Below are 23,869 nucleotides of genomic sequence, written 5' to 3' on the forward strand. Positions count from 1 at the left end.
CTTGTAAAAAACCGCCATCGACCCCAGACACCAGTTATGAAAACTGGTGTTATGAACTAGACGCAGGCATAGGCAACCTTCGGCACTCCAGATGTATTGGACTACACCTCCCATGATGCTTTGCCAGCATTATGGGTGTAAGAGCATTATGGGGGATGTAGTCCACAACATCTGGAGTGCCGAAGGTTGCCAATCCGTGAACTAGACTTTGTCCATGTTATCTTTAATCTTGGGAAGGGGAGAATGGGTGTAGCTAGGATGTAGCCATGGTAATGTGAGCTACTAAGGCTATTTTAGTTTTGGGTAAGTATACCTTTTAATCTATTCGTTTGTAGACAATTGCACCTGCATGATGAATAGATTATTTATATCATTACAAAAAAAAGAAAAAAGGACTGTCACATCGTGGTCCAGGCATTCTCTTTTATTATTATTACCTTAGAACAGCATTATCACTTTGTAGTAGGTTCTATCATTTTAGTAAAGCATTAACATTAAACAACTTTTGACCCGGTAATTTTGTTGAGGTTTTTTACTCTTTGTTTTATCACCTTGTATATTATTGTAGGAAAAATGATTCGCAAGAGGGAAGTACAATAAAAACTCCACCCTTATAAAAAAGATAATTAGTGTCCCTTTAAGAGTCATTATTCATGTGCCAGGATTTACACTAGCCCGCAGGGTTGCTCACAAGGTAGATCCCCAGAGGTTTTAAAACTAAAACTTCCATGATGCTTTATCATTCTTAAGGCAGTCTAAAGACATGCAAGGCATCATGAGAGTTGTAGTCCTACAGCATCTAGGGAACTACCTATTGGGTACCCCAGCACTAGTGTATCTTCATCTACTGAGCTCGTAAACTTCTCTAAGTCCCTTGGATGGACCCTATGTATTATGTTAATCTTGTACAGTCCCTGTGTGCATCAAAAGCAGAATTTCCCCTTTTGAGTTCCCTGGTCATGCTATTTTTTACACCAATTGTACAGATTTAAAAACTCACCTAATCTGATTTGTTTGTTCATCTATCGCATCAACAGCACTCTCAACTGAGCTGAGCAACGACTGAATCTGATTGGCAGTCTCCTTCAGTAGAAAACGTGTCACAAACTGGTCCACATTGGTTCCCCTTTCATACACCTGTGGAGTCAAGCAATTTGTAAGTTACCTTTTGCGGACAGTGGCCCAAATAATGTGGAGAAATAGTGGATCAGTAACATACAAGGGACTAGCTGGAGTCTGACTTTTCATTTATTTTTAGGTTATCTAAAAGATAAATGAATTGGACTTTCAACACTGGTCCGTTTAAAAGGTAATCTCTGTCCAGTTTAATGAATGTCGATATGCTGCACCTGCTCCCCATTCCGCTTTTGTGCTGTAAAATGTGAATGTATTCAATTTTCCCTGCCTTTCTTAATTTTGCTTCAATAAAGAGCCAATGTATTTCTCGTCAGAATCTGCAAATTCTAAAACCGTTTTTTTTTTTTTAATGGACAGCATAGTAATTGTCAGCACACAGAGGAATGGAAAGTCATATTTTTTTTTTTTAACAATTTCTTCCATATGAAAGGAAAAAAAAAAACCACTAGCTCTGGGGCATAATTTTATGCAAACGCCAGCAAGCAAGAGGACAAACGGGTGTTTGAGTAATTGTCTGCACCAGTAGATAACAATAACTCATCGCTTCCATACATATAGCACAAACATGCTAAAAACAGAAATCCAAAAACATTTATTTCTCATTATGCTGGGGTGATCACGTTTTATTCCAATAAAATCCTCACAGTTACACAATTTTGATTAAAGCGGTAGTTGATTTATTGGAGAACATGAGATGAACCATTTAAGCACATGATAATAGGAGTTGAAGAATACTGCAGTCTATACAGTTAATACTGCAGTCCTTCATAGCTAATCTTTCAATAATAAGCTACTCCTAGACCTCGATCTTTGTACTACAGAACTTCCAGATATTGTGCCGGGAAACAGCAATTCAGTGAAGTTATAACTCATCATTGGAAGGACTTGGTCAAGTGTGAATGTTTATATATATGACATTCTAAGTGACTCAGGCCACCCAACAAGGAAGGTTCTGTCGCCAGATGTCTGGAAGACTTAAAATAAAGTGCGATGTGAATGCATGTTTAAACAAGCTCACTCTGCACTCTTGAAGAGTTTCATGGCGTCCAAGCCCCAAAAAACAACAACGCATAAGCAGCAATCAGCGTACACCCCTGGATGACTGCACTCTTAGGCTGCCACTTCTTTTCCAGGTGGATCATCATCCATCATGCCAACCCACCAGCCACACCCACCACACATTTGGAAGGTGTATGACTTCCATTTGACACCTCATCTCACTGCAAGGCTTGAGGCCTTTTCAAATCTTGGCTTAGTGAAAATGTAAAATATTTTGGGTGCCATTAAGACTATCAACAATGGTTATCAGATGACTAATGAATAGGGTAACTCCCCTCCCTCTACCAGTATATTGATTTGTTGTAGGTCACTTTATTGTAGACCCGGTTAAAGGATAATAAAATCCTCTATCCGGGTGCCATGTGACCAAGCTTCAAAGAGTGACTGGTGGGACGAGGGTGCTGTCTGTTTGCATCCCCCTCCCGCTTGGTACACTACGATATAAACGGAAAAAAGAGAATGAGGTCCATCAAGTTCAGCCTTTCACATATTGTAACCCAACTTTTTAGGTCATGGTGTAATTTCTAAAAAAAAAAAAAAAGTAATGGTCCCCAATTAAGTAGAGGAACGAGGACAAAACAAAGGAGCCACAAGAAGACTTCAAATGGAAGGAGAAAGTCATGTAATATTTGTGACAGATGACCTCAGGAGGTACAAAAAGAGGGTGGTAATGACTGGAAGATTAACTGGAAGAGGGTCGGAGTGATATGATTAGCAAACAGGAGCCATTATAACATATTTTGGTTAGTTTGAGTTAGCTCAATAGGCCGTTAAAGATAAATTTATATTAAGACCTACAACTAAGCAGCGGTTAGTTACAAATTTTACTAAAATATATTTAAATTCATCAAACTAAAGAAATTGTATTTTTAAATATTTAATACATTTCAACCTAAAAAACTAAAATAAAAAAACACCTGCTTGAATATCCTAATCACAAGTACAAATTACTCTAGCAATGCAAGATTTCCTGGCAGTTGATGTAGAGATGGAGTTAATGCTGTGTGCTACATATATTGCTTCCAAACCCTAATTAAGAAATAAAATAGCTGTACTCGTTATCTGGATAAAACAAACCAGTCTCCTCACTAATCATCTCTGTAAAACAAACACCCATCTGAACTATGCTCGGCTCCGTCTGCTCGGCGTTAGCTGCCAGAATGAGATTCCTTTGTTCCTGTCGCTTTTTCATCTCACAATTTGTTGCAGAGACAGGATATTTTTATACCATTTATTCTGTCAATAAAGAGCTGCCAGGAGATGTTTTTTTTTTAAATTTTATTATCAAAGAATCAGGCAGGCGCGTAATGCTTTGAAACCTTGAAATCAACATAAAATGGCTATGCTTGCTTCACGGAGTGCCAAAAAGGTCCCTTGCCACGCATAGGGTTAACAAAATTGAGGGTTACAGAATTAGCGAGAGGCCAAAAGGAACAGCGTAATTGTAGAATAGCCCAGCAGATTTGCTTATGTGGTGGTTTAATTTCCCTAATGAATAGCTCACGTAATAATCACAATGGATATATTTAATGCAGCCAATTGTCTACTGCCACTCAGGGACAAACGTCTGGCCTGATAAAAACTTTTTTAAATGCTGAAGGTCTCTCATGGCGTCCGAGAATAGTATAAGCCCAGAAGGATGAGGACAATGCAAAGATAGTGTCCAACTTGGTACAGGATAATCAGCAAACAAGGTAAATGTCAGAGAGGGGTGCAGGCGTCAGACACTATATGTGTATCCGAGCCATAGGACACAGTAGTCCTTTCACTGACCGGGGAGGTATAAGTCTCATCTAGGAGAAGAGCAATCAAATTGGGTCATCCGGTGGTCCACTTGCTGGTGAAGGATGGCAAGAAGAAGTTCGCATCAGGACCGAATATAACACCAATATCTTGATAAAATTGGACTTACATCACATACCACAAAAGTTGGGGACCCAAAGAATGTAGCTTTAGTTCAACATTCAAAATGATCATTATACTGGGGAAAAAGGTAAATTTTTTACATTTTTGCCCTAGAGGGAGTTCTTTTACAGAAATCTGCTTTTCAACTTCGGACACACTTCTCTCAACTTTCTTATTTCATAATATCCGAAGGAAGGACATAATGCGGTTGTCCGCTTAGTGAACTCCGTAAGCACTAAAAGTAATGCAATCCTGCATCCAGTTTACTTAAATATGTGGTTACCTGTTACGGAAACACACTCAGAGGTATACTGTTTATTGTACAATATATTTTCTTTAACAAGCTATAAAATAAAAAAAAACTAAACAAAACTGTCATAATGACGTACTTATTTAGAAACCATAAAACAGTGGTTAGATACGGTAGGGGAAACCCAGTCAGCGGAAGCAATGCAGGCGTCTCAAATAGCGAATGACACAAAAAAAAACACACGGACCTGTGGCGGCCATGGATTGGAAGTGACAGCACTTCCTCCGAGACAGAGCGTGCCGGCTGGAGGGAGAAGGAGCGCAGCGAAGGGAGAGCTGCTGACCTGGCACACCATCCTCAGCCAGCAGCCTGCAGCACTGATGGAAGAAAAAGTAGGAGTAGGGGTCACTGGTAAGACACAATGTATTGGTAAACATAGTGCACCGTAAATGTTTTGGAGACATAGCTTCTTTCTCAGTGAGCAATGCTTAGAACTAAGGAAGTAAAATGGGGGCATTTTTGACTCAGGTAGTGGCTCTCTACCTGATGAATTAATGTGGTCTAACCAGTGGATATTGGTACAACTGGGATAAGTATCTTGGTACTATTAAATTATTATTGAATGCGGTTTCCATTAGGCTTTGGGTAAGGTTTTGCCTCAAATAAGTACATTGCAAGCAAAAACATTCCTAATATGCTATTAAACTTTCATGGCCATGAACGTCAATATGAAACACTTTATGATTCTAATAGTGACATAAGCCCCAGACAAGGTCCATGGTTTCTTCATCTCAAAGTTGATAACTTACCTGTAATTCCTTAAACACAGCAATAGCCAGGACATAATTGTGTAACCTTATCCAAACCAATTACTCAAATGATCTGACAAACTGTACACAACAGGATGAGCCAACAAAGTCTTGGAACTGTTTCAACAAATATCTTTGATGACTCAAAAGAGTCTGGGGCTGCCACAAGTAATAAACATGTACAGTTTCCCATTTCCAACAGCAGTGAAGCAGAATAGACATGACATGGGGTGGACCACAACTTCTAGCTACATCAGGCCACCGTAAAACAATTTATTGATCCGGTGTGACATTGTAGTCCGGTTCAAGTGAGACCGATTATGGTGTGATTCATAATAAAATAAATATTACCAAATTATATCCACCATGTTTCTCTGTACTTTTACCAGTTAATGTCAACCAGCTGGATTCAATTCCTTGTATATACATTATGGTGAAGATAACAAGAATAAAATTGTAGAAATATTAGTAAAATAAAGCCATAATGACAGCCACAAGCTCAAATGTCTAGAAAATAGAGGCACCAATTTAATAAGCTTTCCAAATGTTTCAATACGGTCAGAAAACTTTCCAAATAGTTTATCTATAGAGCACCTCATTAAAGTCTGTGGAAATTTTTGTAGATAAATCATACGGAAAGTTTTCCAACAGTACTAAATCATTTGGAAAGCTTATTAAATTGGGCCATGGTCTTCAAATGCAACTCAAAAGTTTGAAGACCATGCAAGAGAAATCGAACGCTTGAACTATGGAGAAATGCAAGAACCATACATAAATCCTTCCAAACTCCTAAAATCAGAAGGTTGAATTCGTTCTGGATGGAAAGGATCTCTTATGATTAGACACTTGAACGTACAATCAAAGCAATGTAAAAACCGTTGAGAGGCGCTAGTTGATGTCAAACCTATCAGACAAGATAGATTGTAAGAAGATACCTCTTCTCTTCTGTGAAAAATGTAAAGCTATACAATTTTGGTGACATACAATATTACACTATTTGTGTTTTTTTTATATATTGTATAGTTATACAAACCTTTTATAAATGTATGTTGAATAGTGTGTCCTGAGTAAAGTGCTACAACACTCAATCAAGTGTTTATTTTTTCCTGGCTTTAAGACATAAAACTAAACTCAACTAAAGTAAATACCTCCCAATATTTCACATGGACAAAGAAGGATAATTTAATTTTAGGGGTATGACTGGGGGTGTGGACAGGGGTGGTTGTTTTAGGTGACTCACTAATAATAATTTATGCAACTAAAATGCAATTTATTAACACAAACTAATTTCTAAACATTCTTCTGCTGGATTCCTGAATCTCGTCTTTGGTGGGGATAAATACCACCTGTGCCTATTAGAATGAGCAAACCACACTTTGCTCTATCACATATAAGTAGATTTTAAATTTATTTATTTTGTTCTCACAGTCTATTCTTACGGTGTGCACGATTGTGATTTTATGTCTCCTTGTATACATCTATGGAGAGAAATTTGCATCACCCATATCTTTGTGGTGATCATACAACTTCACACTATACATTTGGAGCCATTACTTAGGCTCCATAATATGTGAGTGTATACCTTTATATTTACCTATTAGCTCGACATACACTATATATTTTGTATTTCTATTCCATGTTCCTATGAGAATATCTAACATCACAAGGACTACCTGCAGAGCTCGTACTACATTGCAGCCCAAGTCAGGGTTCATTCCCCCTAGGCGTTCCAAGTTGGAGTGGAGTTAAAGCTGCTCAAAAGTGTGAGTGCACATTTTATCTAAGAATTCTAAAACCTGCTACACTATCAATTCCGTTATCTCTGCTTTTATCGTCACATACAGTATCTCACAAAAGCAAGTACACCCCTCACATTTTTGTAAATATTTTATTATATCTTTTCATGTTACAACACTGAAGAAATGACACTCCGCTACAATGTAAAGTGTTAAGTGTACAGCCCGTATAACAGTGTAAATTTGCTGTCCCCTCAAAATAACAACACAGCCATTAATGTCTAAACTGTTGGCAACAAAAGTGAGTACACCCCTAAGTGGAAATGTCCAAATTGGGCCCAATGTGTCAATATTTTGTGTGGCCACCATTATTTTCCAGCACTGCATAAACCCTCATTCACCAGAGCTTCACAGGTTGCCACTGGAGTCCTCTTCCACTCCTCCATGACATCACAGAGCTGGTGGATGTTAGAGACCTTGCGCTCCCCCACCTTCCGTTTGAGGATGCCCCACAGATGCTCAATAGGATTTAGGCCTGGAGACATGCTTGGCCAGTCCATCACCATTATTTTTAATTGTTGTTTATATTACAGTTTTTTATATTTGTATGCCCTTCTCATGAAATAAAAAAAATTAAAACACCACAGCATTTGCACACAAAGTTTAACCCCTTAAGGACACATGACATGTGTGACATGTCATGATTCCCTTTTATTCCAGAAGTTTGGTCCTTAAGGGGTTAAAGAAGATAATTCCAGTGTCTGTGTTTATTGTATGGACTCGTATTTAAAGTATTATTTTAAATAGTATTGCCCACATTGCAGATGTATATAATCTGTCTGGTTCATCACTAAAACTAATATTCCCTGCAGAATACATGTAAGTTGCTGCACCAACTAAAGCACTAACGTTAAATAGAGACCAAAAACTAAAGAGACACATACAATCAGGAAGATTGTATAATCCAAACACTGGAATAAAACAGGAGGGAGAAAACAGATTTGTGTTGCTTGTTGAAGCTGTCAAACGAAAAACACACAAGAAAAGACAAGGATAAGAAATCAGAGAGCTATACAGATCAATATAGCAGGTCTTGAAGCTGACAGCTCAAATGTGACAGTAAAAAGCACAATTACACGGTCATAACATGCCACACTTTATCATTAAATCAATAGTTCACACCGAGTGGCAAACTATAATAACCACACTAATGCTTACCTCCAAAGAAACATGTTAAGGAAAAACACAAACAAAACAAAACAGTAAAAACAAGCAGGAGAACGAATGTAAGAGACCCACAATGGACAAGCAATTATTAGTATGCCATATTGCAGGGATCGGCAACACATAGGACAGGTACCTTTGCATGGCATTCAAGGCTGCCAAAATCAAACAGGCCTGCCTATCAGGACTGCCAGTTGAGTTCAGATATTTGCTAGTGCAACCCAAGCAGTGATTGCAGGTGGTTAGGGGCAATCCTCAGTTTACACATTGCAAACGTGTGAACGGGAATCGGAGCTGGAATTAAGCAGCCTACAGCAGCTATCGCAGCTCCTGTCCTAGACCTGTACCTGGCCAGCTCGGACCCCACGGAAGCAACACACACTGCTACATATACACAGAAATGCATAACGTGCCTTTACCTTGTACAAATAATACAAACACACACAGTCCCCACACACACTACACCATTGAAAATTCACAAATCCACAAGCAAGCCATTCTCCAAGACCCAAAAGGTAGCTAAGAGGTAGCTGCAATGTATGTCAGATTGTGTGTGTGTCACTGTGCATATGTGTGTATCTCTGTGTGTATGTGTTAGTGTATGTATCTGTGTCTCAAGTTTTGTTTATATGCCAGTGTGTATCTATGTGTCAAGTTGTGTATATGCCAGTGTGTGTGTCAGTGTATATATCTGTGTATCAGTGTTTATATCTGTGTGTCAAGGTATGTCTGTTTGTTAATAGTGTGTGAATAGTTGTAATATGTTGTGTGTGGCTGTGTGTAGGGGCACACGTGTGGAGGTGCGCATAGAAGGGAAGCCACCTCACTAAAAATTAGTTTTTGCATGTTGGGATGTCTGGTATTCCTTGGCAAAATTCTACAAATGAGTAAGGGCTAAGATCAGGACATTGGGAATGGTGAAAAAGCATTAGGGATGACCGTGGTGGTGATTGACTTTCTTGCAGTTCCCTCGCTAAAATTATTATGTTATTTATATAGCGCCAACAAATTCCGCAGCGATTTACAGTGGGTGGACGAACAGACATGTAGTATTAACCAGACAAGTTGGAAACACAGGAACAGAGGGGCTGAGGGCCCTGCTCAATTAAGCTTACATGCTAGAGGGAGTGGAGTAAAGTAACACAGAAGGTAAGGATAGTATTAGACTAATGACAGTTGCAAGAGAGGAATCAGTCGGGAGCTATTAACAGTTTAATTGATACACGTTTATGAAAAAGTGGGTTTTTAATGATTTTTTTGAAGGAGTGGAGACTGGGTGAGCATCTAACGGAGGAGGGAAGTTGTGACGGTACCAACCCCGCCACTGGGCATTGGAGGAGCCTGGTTGCTCGCCTGCTCCCTCTGGACTATGTTGAAACGCTTGATTTTCCCCTGCAAAGACACGAAAGCCGGGTCATTCGGTACTTTCCCTATTTGAACAGTGATACCCCAGATAGCTATGCCATGGAGCCCATCCGTATAACGAAAGACTATGTGAAAGACTTTGGCTCCATGGCAATTGAACTGTATGTATGTTATCTGAGTACCATTCAGTAATAATGTGCACTCAGATCTAAGCTATCTGGGGATATGTTGAATGTACCTGTTTTATGCAATAGCTGCACAGATATATATATATTTATGTATTTTATTGTCTTTTGCTACCATGTGTTCAATGGAGTTTTGCCTCTGTCCGTGGAGATAATTGGATTACTTCCCAATTATCTCCAGGATAGAAGAGTCTGTGGAACAGTGGCGTCTTTAGGATTCATTTTTAGTGAGGGCACATGGTGGTCCAAGGACAAAAGTAGGGGGGCACATTCAACCCCGCCATCGCCGCAGTTTGACCCCGCCCCTGCCGCATGTTAAGCCCCGCCCCGACCAATGTGTTTTATTTTTATTTTTTATAATCCCTGGTGGAGGATTCATTATTTTCCACCAGGGATTATTAAAAAACCAAACACATTACCCTTGATACAGTGCCATAGTTGCCAACATTTGAAAAAAAAAATCCAAGGACATTTTGCAGCACAGCTATCAATTACTGTCTGTATATAATATCCCTGGACAGTCTGTGCTCTCTGTATAATACAGGGTTGTGTGTATAATACATTGGGACAGTCAGTGCTCCATGTATAGTGCTGTACTCTGTATAATACATGTCTGTGTGTATAATATCCAGGGACAGTCAGTGCTCCCTGTATAGTGCTGCTCTCAGTATAATACATGGCTGTGTGTATAATATCCCGGGACAGTCAGTGCTCCATGTATAGTGCTGTACTCTGTATAATACATGGCTGTGTGTATAATATCCAGGGACAATCAGTGCTCCCTGTATAGTGCTGCTCTCAGTATAATACATGGCTGTGTGTATAATATCCCGGGACAGTCAGTGCTCCCTGTATAGTGCTGCTCTCAGTATAATACATGGCTGTGTGTATAATATCCCGGGACAGTCAGTGCTCCCTGTATAGTGCTGCTCTCAGTATAATACATGGCTGTGTGTATAATATCCCGGGACAGTCAGTGCTCCCTGTATAGTGCTGCTCTCAGTATAATACATGGCTGTGTGTATAATATCCCGGGACAGTCAGTGCTCCCTGTATAGTGCTGCTCTCAGTATAATACATGGCTGTGTGTATAATATCCCAAGACAGAGAGCAGCACTATACAGGAACACTGACTATCCCGGGATATTATACACACACAGATCTGTATTATACAGAGAACAGCACTATAGTATTATACAGATAGCTGAGCATATACCCCATGTCCCAATCTCTAGACTACTAGTACCTGTCAACAGCAGCTCCCAGACGCGTGTAACAGGGCTAAAGTGTGCGGCAGCTCACACAGATGATTCAGCGGTAAAGCGCACTCGCTGGCAGAGCCAAACTGAGAATCCAAAGTAGCCCTGGAAATAAAATGTATGCCATTTCTACAAGTCAATATGTATATATCAGAGGTAGGCAACCTACGGCACTAGTGCCATGCACTCAAGGCTGCTAGATCCAAACGCACTCTGGCCTCTCAGGAGTCCCAGTAAAACTTCAGATATCTGCTAATACGAAGAGGTGGTAAAGGACAATCCTCAATTCATGCATTGCAGCACATAGAAGAAGTGATCTTAGATCACTTCCTCCCAGCACTTGTGAATGGGAATCCACACTGTAGTAGAGCAGCCCTCGACCGCTATCGCAGCTCCTGTCCTTGACCTGTACCTGGCCAGCCTGGTCCCCACTGGAATCCACCCACACTGCTAGATATACACAGAAATGCACAATAACCCTCCCCTCATACAAATAATACGAACAGCCCACACACACACCACACAATCCCCACAAACGCACCACTAACAATCCACATGCAGTCTCTCACATGCAATACCCCAAACAGCCATCACACACTACCAAACACACAATGTGACATATCCATCCACACACAATTCCACAAGCAGCCCTCATACACAGCCCACATTCATATGTATCATACACGATACCATAAACTACTAATGAACATATACAATATAATAGCTCATATACGCACAAATACAACGATACAAAGCAATTACAGTAAAAATAACAAGCAGAATACGGCAGCATATACACCTCATTTAAAAAAAATTGGATTGGCACGCTATGGGACATCACAATTCTATATCGGCACAGTGCTGCTAAAAGGTTGCCTACCCCTGGTATATATTGTACAGTAAGCACACAAGCTCACTGACATGCGCAAATAGGCTTACTGACAAAACTCTCTGACTCACACACAAGCTTAGTACAGACAAACTCACTTGTGTAAACAGAAGGCTCACTACATAGAAGTTCAGGGACACACACAAGCTCACTAAAGACAAGCTCACTGACACACACATGCTCACTAAATAGAAGCTCACTGACACACACAAGCAGTACCATCTTAACAGCGTTAAGGGCCCCGGGGCAAAGCAGTGCACTGGGGCCCTTCCTACACAGCAACTCACAGGAATAAAATTTTTAATTATTGATAGACTGCTGAGTACATACACACAGTACACTGAATACGAACATCATGAGACTGCTGAACACATACACACACACAGATTTCTGAATGCACACAGACTCCTGAATACACACAGGCGTTGCTGAATGCACACAGGCGGATTTATACACGTACACACAGACTGATGAGTCCATACACACACACACACACACAGACTGCTGAGTCCATAAACACACACACAGACTGCTGAGTCCATACACACACACAGACTGCTGAGTCCATACACACACACACACACACACACAGACTGCTGAGTCCATACACACACACACATACATAATGCTGAGTCCATATACACACACACAGACTGCTGAGTCCATATACACACACACAGACTGCTGAGCCCATATACACACACACAGACTGCTGAGTCCATATACACACACACATAGACTGCTGAGTCCATACACACACACACACAGACTGCTGAGTCCATACACACACACACACACAGACTGCTGAGTCCATACACACACACACACAGACTGCTGAGTCCATACACACACACACACAGACTGCTGAGTCCATACACACACACACACACACACAGACTGCTGAGTCCATACACACACACAGACTGCTGAGTCCATACACCCACACACAAACTGCTGAGTCCATACACCCACAGACACACAGACTGCTGAGTCCATACACCCACAGACACACAGACTGCTGAGTCCATACACACGCAGAGACTGCCGAGTCCACACACACACACAGACATACAGACTGCTGAGTCCATACACACACACAGACTGCTGAGTCCATACACACACACAGACTGCTGAGTCCATACACACACACACACACTGCTGAGTCCATATACACACACACAGACTGCTGAGTCCATATACACACACACAGACTGCTGAGTCCATACACACACACACAGACTGCTGAGTCCATATACACACACACAGACTGCTGAGTCCATACACACATACACAGACTGCTGAGTCCATACACCCACAGACACACAGACTGCTGAGTCCATACACACGCAGAGACTGCTGAGTCCATACACACGCAGACACTGCCGAGTCCATACACACACAGACTGCTGAGTCCATACACACACATAGACTGCTGAGACACACACACACACACACACACACACACAGATTGCTGAGTCCATACACCCACAGACACACAGACTGCTGAGTCCACACACACACACACACACAGACTGCTGAGTCCATACACCCACAGACACACAGACTGCTGAGTCCATACACCCACAGACACACAGACTGCTGAGTCCATACACACACACACACACACACTGCTGAGTCCATACACACACACACAGACTGCTGAGCAGGGCTGCCATCAGAAATTTTAGGGCCCCTGACACAGCTCAAGATCTGGGCCCCCGGGGCCAGCCCCGAATCCGCCCACAAGGATGAAGTGTGTGTGTGTGTGTGTATAGTGGATGTAGAATGTGTGCCATGGATGCAGTGTGTATAGTGGATGTAGAATGTGTGTAGTGGATGCAGTGTGTATAGTGGATGTAGAATGTGTGTAGTAGATGCAGTATGTGTGTCATGGATGCAGTGTGTATAGTGGATGCAGATTGTACGTTTTGTGTAATGTATGTAATGTTTGTATGCATGCATTAGAGGCAGAGTGTGTGTGTAGTGAATGTAGGTGTGTATAGTGAATGCAGAGTGTTTGTTTTTGTAGTAGATGTAGTGTGTATAGTGAATGCAGTGTGTATAGAGCATGTAGTGTGTTTGTAGTGAATGTAGTGTGTTTGTAGTGAGTGCAAAGTGTGTTTAGTAAATGTAGTGTGTTTGTAGTGAGTGCAACGTGTGTATAGTGAATGCAGTGTGTGTGTCTGTGTCTAGTGCAAAGTGTGTTTAGTGAATGTAGTGTGTGTGTAGTGCTGAGCGTGTTTAGTAAATGTAGTGTGTAGTGAGTGAAACGTGTGTATAGTGAATGTAGTGTGGGTGTGTAGTGCAAAGTGTGTTTAGTGAATGTAGTGTGTGTAGTGCAAACTGAGTTTAGTGAATGTAGTGTTTGTAGTGAGTGCAGAGAGTGTATAGTGAATGTAGTGTGAGTATGTGTAGTGCAGAGTGTGTTTAGTGAATGTAGTGTGTGTGTAGTGCAAAATGTGTATAGTGGATGTAGTGTGTGTGTGTGTGTGTAGAGCAAAATGCGTTTAGTGAATGTAGTGTGTGTGTGTAGAGCAAAGTGTGTTTAGTGAAAGTAGTGTGTGTGTGTGTGTGTGTAGTGCAGAGTGTGTTTAGTGAATGTAGTGTGTGTGTAGTGCAGAGTGTGTTTAGTGAATGTAGTGTGTGTAGTGCAGAGTGTGTTTAGTGAATGTAGTGTGTGTGTGTGTAGTGCAGAGATCGTTTAGTGAATGTAGTGTGTGTGTGTAGTGCAGAGTGTGTGCTTGTAAGGATTCAGTGTGTGTGTAAAATAGGGGGGAGGGGAGTATTTTTTTAGTTTATTTATTTGTGTATATTTCAATTTTATTCCCCCCTCCCTGGTTCTTACCGTGCCAGGGAGGAGGGAGATCACATTCCCTGTTGGTCCAGTGGCATGGTGGAGGGAGCCAGCCGCGGTACATTGAAGAGGGGGCCCAGCAGCACACACTGTCTTCCTTTCCAGCTCCTCTCTGACTAACTCTCGCGAGACAGGCCTGCGTGCTGTGCGGAGTGTTGCCATAGTAACCCGTGGCAACGCTCTGGCGGCCGCAGGAAAGTTAGATATAGAGCAGCTGGAAAGGAGGACAGAGTGTGCTGCTGGGCCCCCTCTTCATTGTACAGGTAGCAGAGGGACCTCTGTGCACATATATATAGCGAAAATCTCTATATATATATATATATGTGCACATAATGAATGTGGGGCTCGGGCCCCCCAGGACCGCCGGGCCCATGACAACCGTTATAGTTGTCATGCCCTGATGGCGGCCCTGCTGCTGAGTCCATACACACACACACACAGACTGCTGAGTCCATACACACACACACACACTGTGGAGTCCATACACACACATAAACAGACTGCTGAGTCCATACACACACACACACTGCGGAGTCCATACACACACATACACAGACTGCTGAGTCCATACACACACACACAGACTGCTGAGTCCATACACACACACACACGCTGCGGAGTCCATACACACACACACGCTGCGGATTCCATACACACACACACACACGCTGCGGATTCCATACACACACACACACACACACACACACACAGACTGGTGAGTCCACACACACACACACACACACAGACTGCGGAGTCCAGACGTCCAGACACACACACACACACACACACACACATACAAGCTTCCTCACTAGCAGAGACACACAACTGAGCACATCAAGCCTACCTGTTGCTGGGGATCAGCCATCTTCTGGCCTTTGCAGCAGCAGCAAGGGCTGCTTCTTAACAGCGGGGGCGGGGCTTATGAGCGGGAGGCAGGGCTTTGTTTGGGGGCGGGACCTGTGCCGGGGACCCTGTCAGTGCTTCCTCCGGCCACAGACAGCCCCCAGCACGGTTCCAGCTCCTCTCCCCTGGATTCCCTCGGGCTGTCACACACGGTTACAGCCTGAGGGAATATACTCTAAGCCCATGGCCAGCATGTTGCTGGCATTTGGGGGGGCCCAAGGGGAAGCACAGCATGATGGCCCCCTCTGGTCCCCCCCTAGCGACGCCACTGCTGTGGAACCGGTTTCGGGCAGAAAAGCCATGTTTCATTTGGTCACAAAGGACTTTGATCTAACTTTTGACCCGCTGGACCAATTTGTATAATTTTGACGTATGTTTGTATTTGGAGTATGCCGATTCTAAAAATGTAATAAAATTAAAGTTTTGTGTGAATGCGATGCCTACTTTAAAAGTTATGAATATTGTGTAAAACTGAGTATTTTCCTGCCTGTGATAATTACATTAACCCATTGTGTAAGGTAATTGTATCACAGGCAGAGGGGAGGATTTTGTGTGGGAGTGTCTGAGTGTATGGTATGTGTTTATTGGTTGTTTTACAAAACCCTGTGGGTGGTACTAATGTGTAAGAATGTGTATATAAGAACAATAATCCCACAGCTCTGCCTAGTTCTACTTCACCCTCAATTTGGAGTGCCGTCTCTTATTGGGGGAATCTGCTACAAGGGATTGCTATGCTCTGCATTCTCTCTTGCTATATTCACTGTTAAGCTCTTGTAAGAGCTTATTCCTGTTTTGCTCTCTGAAGGAGTCTACGGTGGTTATGGTGTTTGCAGGAGTGCTGGAAACCCTCAGGAAGCGCTAGGAGCATCCTTCAACGGAGGTACCCAGTCAGTGTGCCAGGTGATCCGTTACAGAAGTGGGTTCCACAGGAACGTTGCAGCCCTGGAGAAGACTTCAAGGCGAGCATCAGAGGTGGGAGTACGGACAGAAGATAGATGTAAGTCTTCAGCAGTGCGTAAGGGCCTAGACGGGACATACTTGTGTATTAGAGAGGTTAGATAGGTGGGAGCAGCATTATGTAGAGATTTGAAAGCAAGAACCAGAATTTTAAATTGAGCCTTATATCTTACAGGAAGCCAATGTAGGGACTGACAGAAGAGTGAGTGGGAGGTGCGGGCGGACAGGAAGATGAGCCTTGCCGCCGCATTCATTATGGACTGTAATGGTGCAAGTTGGGAGCACGTAAGACCACTGAGAAGTAGATTACAGTAGTCAAGGCGAGAAAGGACAATGGAATGTACCAGCAATGGAATGTACCTTAGTCGCATCTGGCCTTAAGTAGGGTCAGATGCACGCAATGTGGTAGATAGAGAACAGTAGGGGACCAAGGACTGAACCTTGGGGGACACCAAAAGAGAGGAGTTGGGGAGAAGAAGCAGAGCCAGAGAAAAAAACACTGAAAGAGTGGTGGGAGAGGTAGGAGGAGCACCGATATTGCGGAGGATGAGAAGAAGCTGTTGATGATCAACAGTATCAAAAGCCACAGACAGGTCAAGAAGAATTAGGCTAGAGTAGTGACGATGACATTTTGCAGTGAGTAGATCATTGGAGACTTTGGTCAGTGCGGTTTCCACAGAGTGCTAGGCGCTGAAACCAGACTGAAGCGGGTCTAGCAGAGAGTTAGACACAAGGAAGTCTGTCAATCTTGCATACACAACTCTTTCAAGGTTCTTGGATGCAAAAGGCAGTAGCGAGATAGGACGGTAGTTGGATGGGGAGTTAGGGTCAAGGTTGGGCTTCTTTAGAATTGAGGTTACAGTTGCATGTTTGAAGGGTGATGGAAATATGCCAGAGGTGAGAGAGAGAGATTGAGAATTTTAGTGAGAGGTGGAGAAAGAGAAGAAGATAGACTACGGATGAGATGCGAGGGAGCAGGTGGTGGGGCGGGAGGACTGGAGCAGAGCAGAAACCTCTTCCACTGTAGCGGGTGCAAATGAACATAGAACAGCAGAGGGAGTGAGGTTAGGGGAAGTATTGTAAGGGGAAGACGAAAGATGAGAGATCTCTTCTCTGATTGTAGAGATCTTGTCAGTGAAGTGAGTTGCAAAGTCTGAGGCGGTCAAGTTAGTAGGTGGAGGAGGAAGAATAGGGCAAAGAAGAGAGTTAAATGTGTGAAATAGTCGTTTGGGTTCGCGGGAGAGTGTGGTTATGAGGTTATTGAAGTAATTTACTTTTGCAGAGAAAAAGAGCCAAGCTGAAATAAAATCAATGATAATGTTGATTGCATTGTATCTGTTAATACTAGATTCCTAGACACTCCCAATATAATGTGTTTTTATATTGTATTTGTCTTAGTATAGTGCTCAGTACTGCGGTGAGTAGGTGCTGGTAAATATATTGTCAGTTTCAGTGTAAATGATACAGAACAAGTGAAAAATAAAATTATAATCCACTCTTCTGATATCGGTTAAGTTACAGGTAAACAGATAGAAATACAGGTAATAGAATTAAGTCTTTAGAGAAACTGAATACATGACAGTTTTAAAGAAGTAAACCTAGCAGATTGAACGGTGACACATTACATCAGAACAATTGTGTTTTTTCCAAGTGTTTTGTTCTAGCTGTGCGATAATCTGAAGTAATTGCAGGCTAGGCTTATTCTATAATTATATCTCTGTCTATAGAGAATTACATTAAACGACGAAGAATTCTCGTCTTAACCAAATTCTATACTGCATCAACTTAAATACTAAATTAACAGGATACACGCATAAAAATGTGAAGTTATCATACACACAGATCGCAATATCACACAAAACACTACTAAATATACACTGGGGTTCATTAACTAAAAAATGAAAACAGACTTCGTAAGATTGCTAAAAGTACGGGAGATGGAGATATAGAATAGCTTAATATATATATATCTTCTGGGTAAGTATGTAAAAATAAATAAATACATGTAAAAAAAAAAATAATTATACATTTATTATAAATACAAAAAATTAACCGACAGACAACAATGAACCACAGAAACATAAATATACTTATGATTATTATGGAGTGTGAAAAGCTTACAGTTTCTTTAACAGAATTAAATTATATATATATATATATATATATATATATATATATATATATGTAACAACACTAAAATGTCACTGTAAAGAGGTTTAAGTGAAGGTAATCATAGGCGTGCGCAGCCTGTTGCATTAGGGTGTGCACCCTAAAGCACAAACACACACGCCGCGTGTATATGTATTTTTATATACACATACACATACATACATACATACACACACACACACATACATATATATATACATATATATACAAATACAAATATACGTAGGTGCAGTGTGTGTGATTGTGAGCGGTGCAGTGTGTGTGTGATTGTGAGCAGTGCAGTGTGTGTGATTGTGAGTGGTGCAGCGTGTAAGGGGTGCAGTGTGTGTGATTGCGAGGGGTACAGTGTATGTAATTGTAAGGGGTACAGTTTGTGTAATTGTGAGGGATTCAGTGTGTGTGGGGTACAATGTGTATGATTGTGAGGGGTGCACTGTGTGGGCGACAGGGGTTAGGAGGGTGGAGGGGCAGCGACAGGGGTTGGGGGGTAGTGGGACAGGAGGTAGGGGGTGAAGGGGCAGTGACAGGAGGTAGCGGGGGTAGACGGTTAGTGACAGGGGTTAGGTGGGTAGAGGGGTAGTGACAGGGGTTAGGGGGGTAGAGGGGTAGTGACAGGGGTTAGAGGGGTAGTGACAGGGGTTAGGGGGGTAGTGACAGGGGTTAGGGGGGTAGTGACAGGGGTTAGGGGGGTAGTGACAGGGGTTAGGGGGGTAGTGACAGGGGTTAGGGGGTTAGTGACAGGGGTTAGGGGGGTAGTGACAGAGGTTAGGGGGGTAGTGACAGGGGTTAGGGGGGTAGTGACAGGGGATGGGGGGTAGTGACAGGGGTTAGGGGGGTAGAGGTGTAGTGACAGGGGTTATGGGAGTAGTGACAGGTGGTAGAGGGGTAGTGACAGGGGTTAGGGGGTAGTGACAGGGGTTAGGGGGTAGTGACAGGGGTTAGGGGGTAGTGACAGGGGTTAGGGGGGTAGTGACAGGGGTTAGGGGGGTAGTGACAGGGGTTGGGGGTAGAGAGGTAGTGACAGGGGTTAGAGGGCTAGTGACAGGGGTTAGAGGGGTAGTGACAGGGGTTAGGGGGGTAGTGACAGGGGTTAGGGGGTTAGAGGGGTAGTGACAGGGGTTAGTGACAGGGGTTAGAGAGGTAGTGACAGGGGTTAGGGGGTTAGTGACAGGGGTTAGGGAGTTAGAGGGGTAGTGACAGGGGTTAGGGGGGTAGTGACAGGGGTTAGGGGGGTAGAGGTGTAGTGACAGGGGTTATGGGAGTAGTGACAGGGGGTAGAGGGGTAGTGACAGGGGTTAGGGGGTAGTGACAGGGGTTAGGGGGGTAGTGACAGGGGTTAGGGGGGTAGTGACAGGGGTTAAGAGGGCTAGTGACAGGGGTTAGGGGGGTAGTGACAGGGGTTAGAGGGGTAGTGGCAGGGGTTAGAGGGGTAGTGGCAGGGGTTAGAGGGGTAGTGACAGGGGTTAGGGGGGTAGTGACAGGGGTTAGAGGGGTAGTGGCAGGGGTTAGGGGGGTAGTGACAGGGGTTGGGGGGGTAGTGACAGGGGTTGGGGGTAGAGAGGTAGTGACAGGGGTTAGAGGGCTAGTGACAGGGGTTAGAGGGGTAGTGGCAGGGGTTAGAGGGGTAGTGGCAGGGGTTAGAGGGGTAGTGACAGAGGTTAGAGGGGTAGTGGCAGGGGTTAGATGGGTAGTGACAGGGGTTAGAGGGGTAGTGACAGGGGTTAGGGGGGTAGTGACAGGGGTTAGGGGGGTATGGGGGCAGAGGCAGGGTGGGGGGGGCAGTGAGTGACAGGGGGCAGAGGGGGGGTTTAAATACCTGCCCTGGTGGTCCAGTGGGCGCTCTCTCTCTTCAATCTGCAGCTCCGCCGGGAGTGAGCTGCAGACCACATGGTGAGTCTCGCGATCTCCAGTCAGGGCGTTGCCGCGGCTACGCTCTGACAGCCTGGAGATCGCGAGACACCGCAGTCTGCAGCTCACTCCCGGCGGAGCTGCAGACTGAGGATCAGGGCAGACGGACAGGAGGGGCCTCGCACCCGGCGGCATTGTGGGCAAGCCGCCGGGCCCACGGTCATAGACCGAGGACCCGACATGTTAGTCTGCCCAGAGGTAGTGCAGCATGGGGGTGTGATTAGGGTGTGCCCAGACACACCCGGCACACCCCGTGCGCACGCCTATGAAGGTAATAGTGATATTATACAATGCGATAGTGTGAATCTGTGTGTCAAGGAGTTACACAAACACAAAGCATGGATGTCAAACTCACGGCCCACAATTGCTATCTTTGCAGCCCAGCAGAGGTGGGGGCTGGAGTTTAGTAGAAAGGGGTGGATAGGGTTTAGTGAGGGCGGGCTGGGGTTTTGTAGAAAACATTTTATTGTTGTCCTTGTTCAATTTTCATAGAAAAGTACTGTATAAAAAAAATAAGTTGCTTTTTTTGCGGCCCACAAACTTGAACCTTGTTAATTTGGCCCATGTTAGCTTTTGAGTTTGACATGCTTGCCGTAAATTGATACTTCACATGCTATTACCACCAATACCCCATCCGTGGTTTAAGGTGCAATCGACTCACTTTATCCTATTCATTACATCAGCAGGTATTGCAAAAATAAAGTTCTAGGTCACACAGCCAAGCTATGCTTTAATCATATCAGTGTATTCTTAGAAATGTGTACCTGTACTTTTATAGCTTTCTATAAGATAGCCTTACAGCAGCCAGATATATCGGTGGCTGATAATGACTTCATACATGCAGAAACATGAATGAAGATACTGGTCAAGCTTATAGAAGCATTTCCATGAATTAAAGTCCTTTTAAGAGCGGAGTATGCATGTATATCAGTGGAATAATATGGAATATTCCCAGTGATTCCATGTAAATCACTGGAAAATCAGAAGCGACAGAGAAAAACAAGCAAATTCCTGGTCCCCGGCACAAGATTCAGATTTCAAGTGACGGGCATTTAGTGTTTGCTAATTTTTAAACAGTTGGGTCAGCTCATGTATGCAAAAAATGATACACAGGTATTTTCTCTTAAATTATGGCCACATTTTAAATAAAAAACCTTTGCATTTGAACTAATGTAATAGCGGAGGCACCATCTGTTTTTGTCTCTTATTTTTTTTTTTTATAGCATCACTAAAATCTGTAAGGTATTGCACTAGGCATTTTTTTTTCCAATTTTATTTGCAGTTTTAAAGAGGCAAGCACAAATGTGTACCTTCAGATTTAAAAAAACGCTGAAGAGGCGCGTATACCCCACAGCTGAGACTTTGCTAATTTCCCGGAGGTTTTTGATGGAAAAATGTCCACTAAAATTCATATTAGAGACCATGTATCACTTCTGCCCTACATACAGTGATCTAATACAAAGAATCTGTATAATGAGTGGGAGACCAGTACTTCTTAAATGTGATAGCGTGATAACTAGGAAGACACCCATTAGACAGGCTCCGAAAAAAATTATCCTCTGATAATATTTCATCTCTCTCCAGATCTACATGTCAATGTTGTCAGAAAGAACCTTACATCCACCATGAGTGATACCCCAGAAGTTATATTTAGAACACACACAGATCACAAAGTGCTTCCAAACATCCAAACATTTACTACAACTTATACGAACATTATCAACAAATTGTATTTATCCTCAGAATAATTTAAAAAAAAATCTAGTTACGTAAAAACTTCCCAGCTACAAAATACCAGTGTATTCTTTTACGTTTAGTAACAGTACATTAACACAATGTTAATGGGGTACTCTATAAACCATAACCACTTCAGATACTTGTAATGGGTATGATCCAAAGAGTCTTTGGGTGCTCTCTCGCCTATTTGTTTCAGTTTTCAAGCAGGTCGATATAATACGGGGCACTTTTTTAACATATAAAGCTTGGCTCCTCTGATGCGGTCTATTAATGCAGAAATTTACTTTCTGGCCCACCTGCCCCACACCCTCTATTCCACAAATTATAGAGCAAATAGTTCAATATAGAATTGATCTGCTAAACCTTTGATATTGCCATCCTGTGTGATGGAGTAATTAAGTAAATATAGGAGAAATCTGCTAAGTGGCTACGTTGTGTCTATAATGAAGACATTGATCTGTGAATAACTTACATTGATCAGCCTACCAATGACATGTGAAGTGAATAACATTGATTATATCATTACAATGACACCTGTCATGGGATGGGATATGTTAAGACAGCAAGTAAACAGTAAGTTCTTAAATTGTATGTGTTGGAAGCAGGAAAAATGGGCAGGCGAAAAGATCTGAGTGATTTTGACAAGGACCAAATAGTGATATAGCTAGACGATGAGTCAGAGCATCTCCAACACGACAGGTCTTGTGGAGTGTTTAAAGTATCCCCATATATAATGGTTAGAACCTACCAAAAGTGGTGCACTGAAGGACAACTGGTGAACCAGCATCAGGGTCATGGGCGCCCAAAGCTCATTGATGTACATGGGGAGCGAAGGCTCGTCTGTCTAGTCCGATCACACAGAAAAGCTTAAAAATTTATGAAAAACCCAATGCTGCCCATGATAGAAAAGTGTCAGAACACACAGTGTATCACAGTTTGTATGGGGCAGTATAGCTGCAGATTGTCAGGGTGCCCATGATGATCCCTGTCCACCGCCAAATGCACCTTCAATGGCGACATGAGCTTCAGAACTTGACCATAGAGCAATAAAGGAAGGTTGCCAGGTCTGATGAGTCACGTTTTCTTTTAGATCAGGTGGATGGCCGGGTGTACGCTGTGTACATGGGGAGATGGCAACAGGATGCACTATGGGAAGAAGGCAGGCCCGGCTGGCAGAGGCAGTGTTATGCTCTGGGCAATGTTCTTCTGAGAAACCTTGGGTCCTGTCATTCATGTGGATGTTACTTTGATAAGTACTACCTAATAAGAGATTGTTGCAGACCATGTAAGCCCCTTCGTGGCAAGAGTGTTCCCTCGTTGCAGTTGCCTCTTTAAGCAGGATAATGCACCCTGCCAAATAAAAAAAAAAAAAAAAAAGGAATGGTTTGAGGAACATGAATTCAAGGTGTTGCCTTTGCCTCCAAATTCCATATCTCAATTCGAATGAGCACCTGTGGGATGTGCTGGAGCAACAAATCCGAACCATGGAGGCCTAACCTCGCAACTTGTAGGACTTAAAGGAT

The 23,869-nt window shown here is 42.9% G+C and overlaps 2 protein-coding genes across 2 annotated transcripts in view; both read right to left on the minus strand.

Annotated features, from left to right (window-relative positions):
* The window catches only part of LOC134578629 (inactive hydroxysteroid dehydrogenase-like protein 1), a 1,053,979-nt gene that overhangs the window by 204,751 nt on the left and 825,359 nt on the right, over positions 1-23,869 (minus strand). The gene's annotated exons all lie outside the window — the stretch shown is intronic.
* Positions 1-23,869, minus strand: part of NECAB2 (N-terminal EF-hand calcium binding protein 2) — a 114,729-nt gene that overhangs the window by 28,162 nt on the left and 62,698 nt on the right. The window contains exon 6 of the mRNA XM_063437622.1: positions 1,001-1,137. Coding sequence (XP_063293692.1) covers positions 1,001-1,137 — 137 coding nt within the window. The remainder of the gene's footprint in view (positions 1-1,000; positions 1,138-23,869) is intronic.

The sequence above is a fragment of the Pelobates fuscus genome, chromosome 12 (genome assembly GCF_036172605.1).
Source record: "Pelobates fuscus isolate aPelFus1 chromosome 12, aPelFus1.pri, whole genome shotgun sequence".
Classification (NCBI taxonomy): domain Eukaryota; kingdom Metazoa; phylum Chordata; class Amphibia; order Anura; family Pelobatidae; genus Pelobates; species Pelobates fuscus.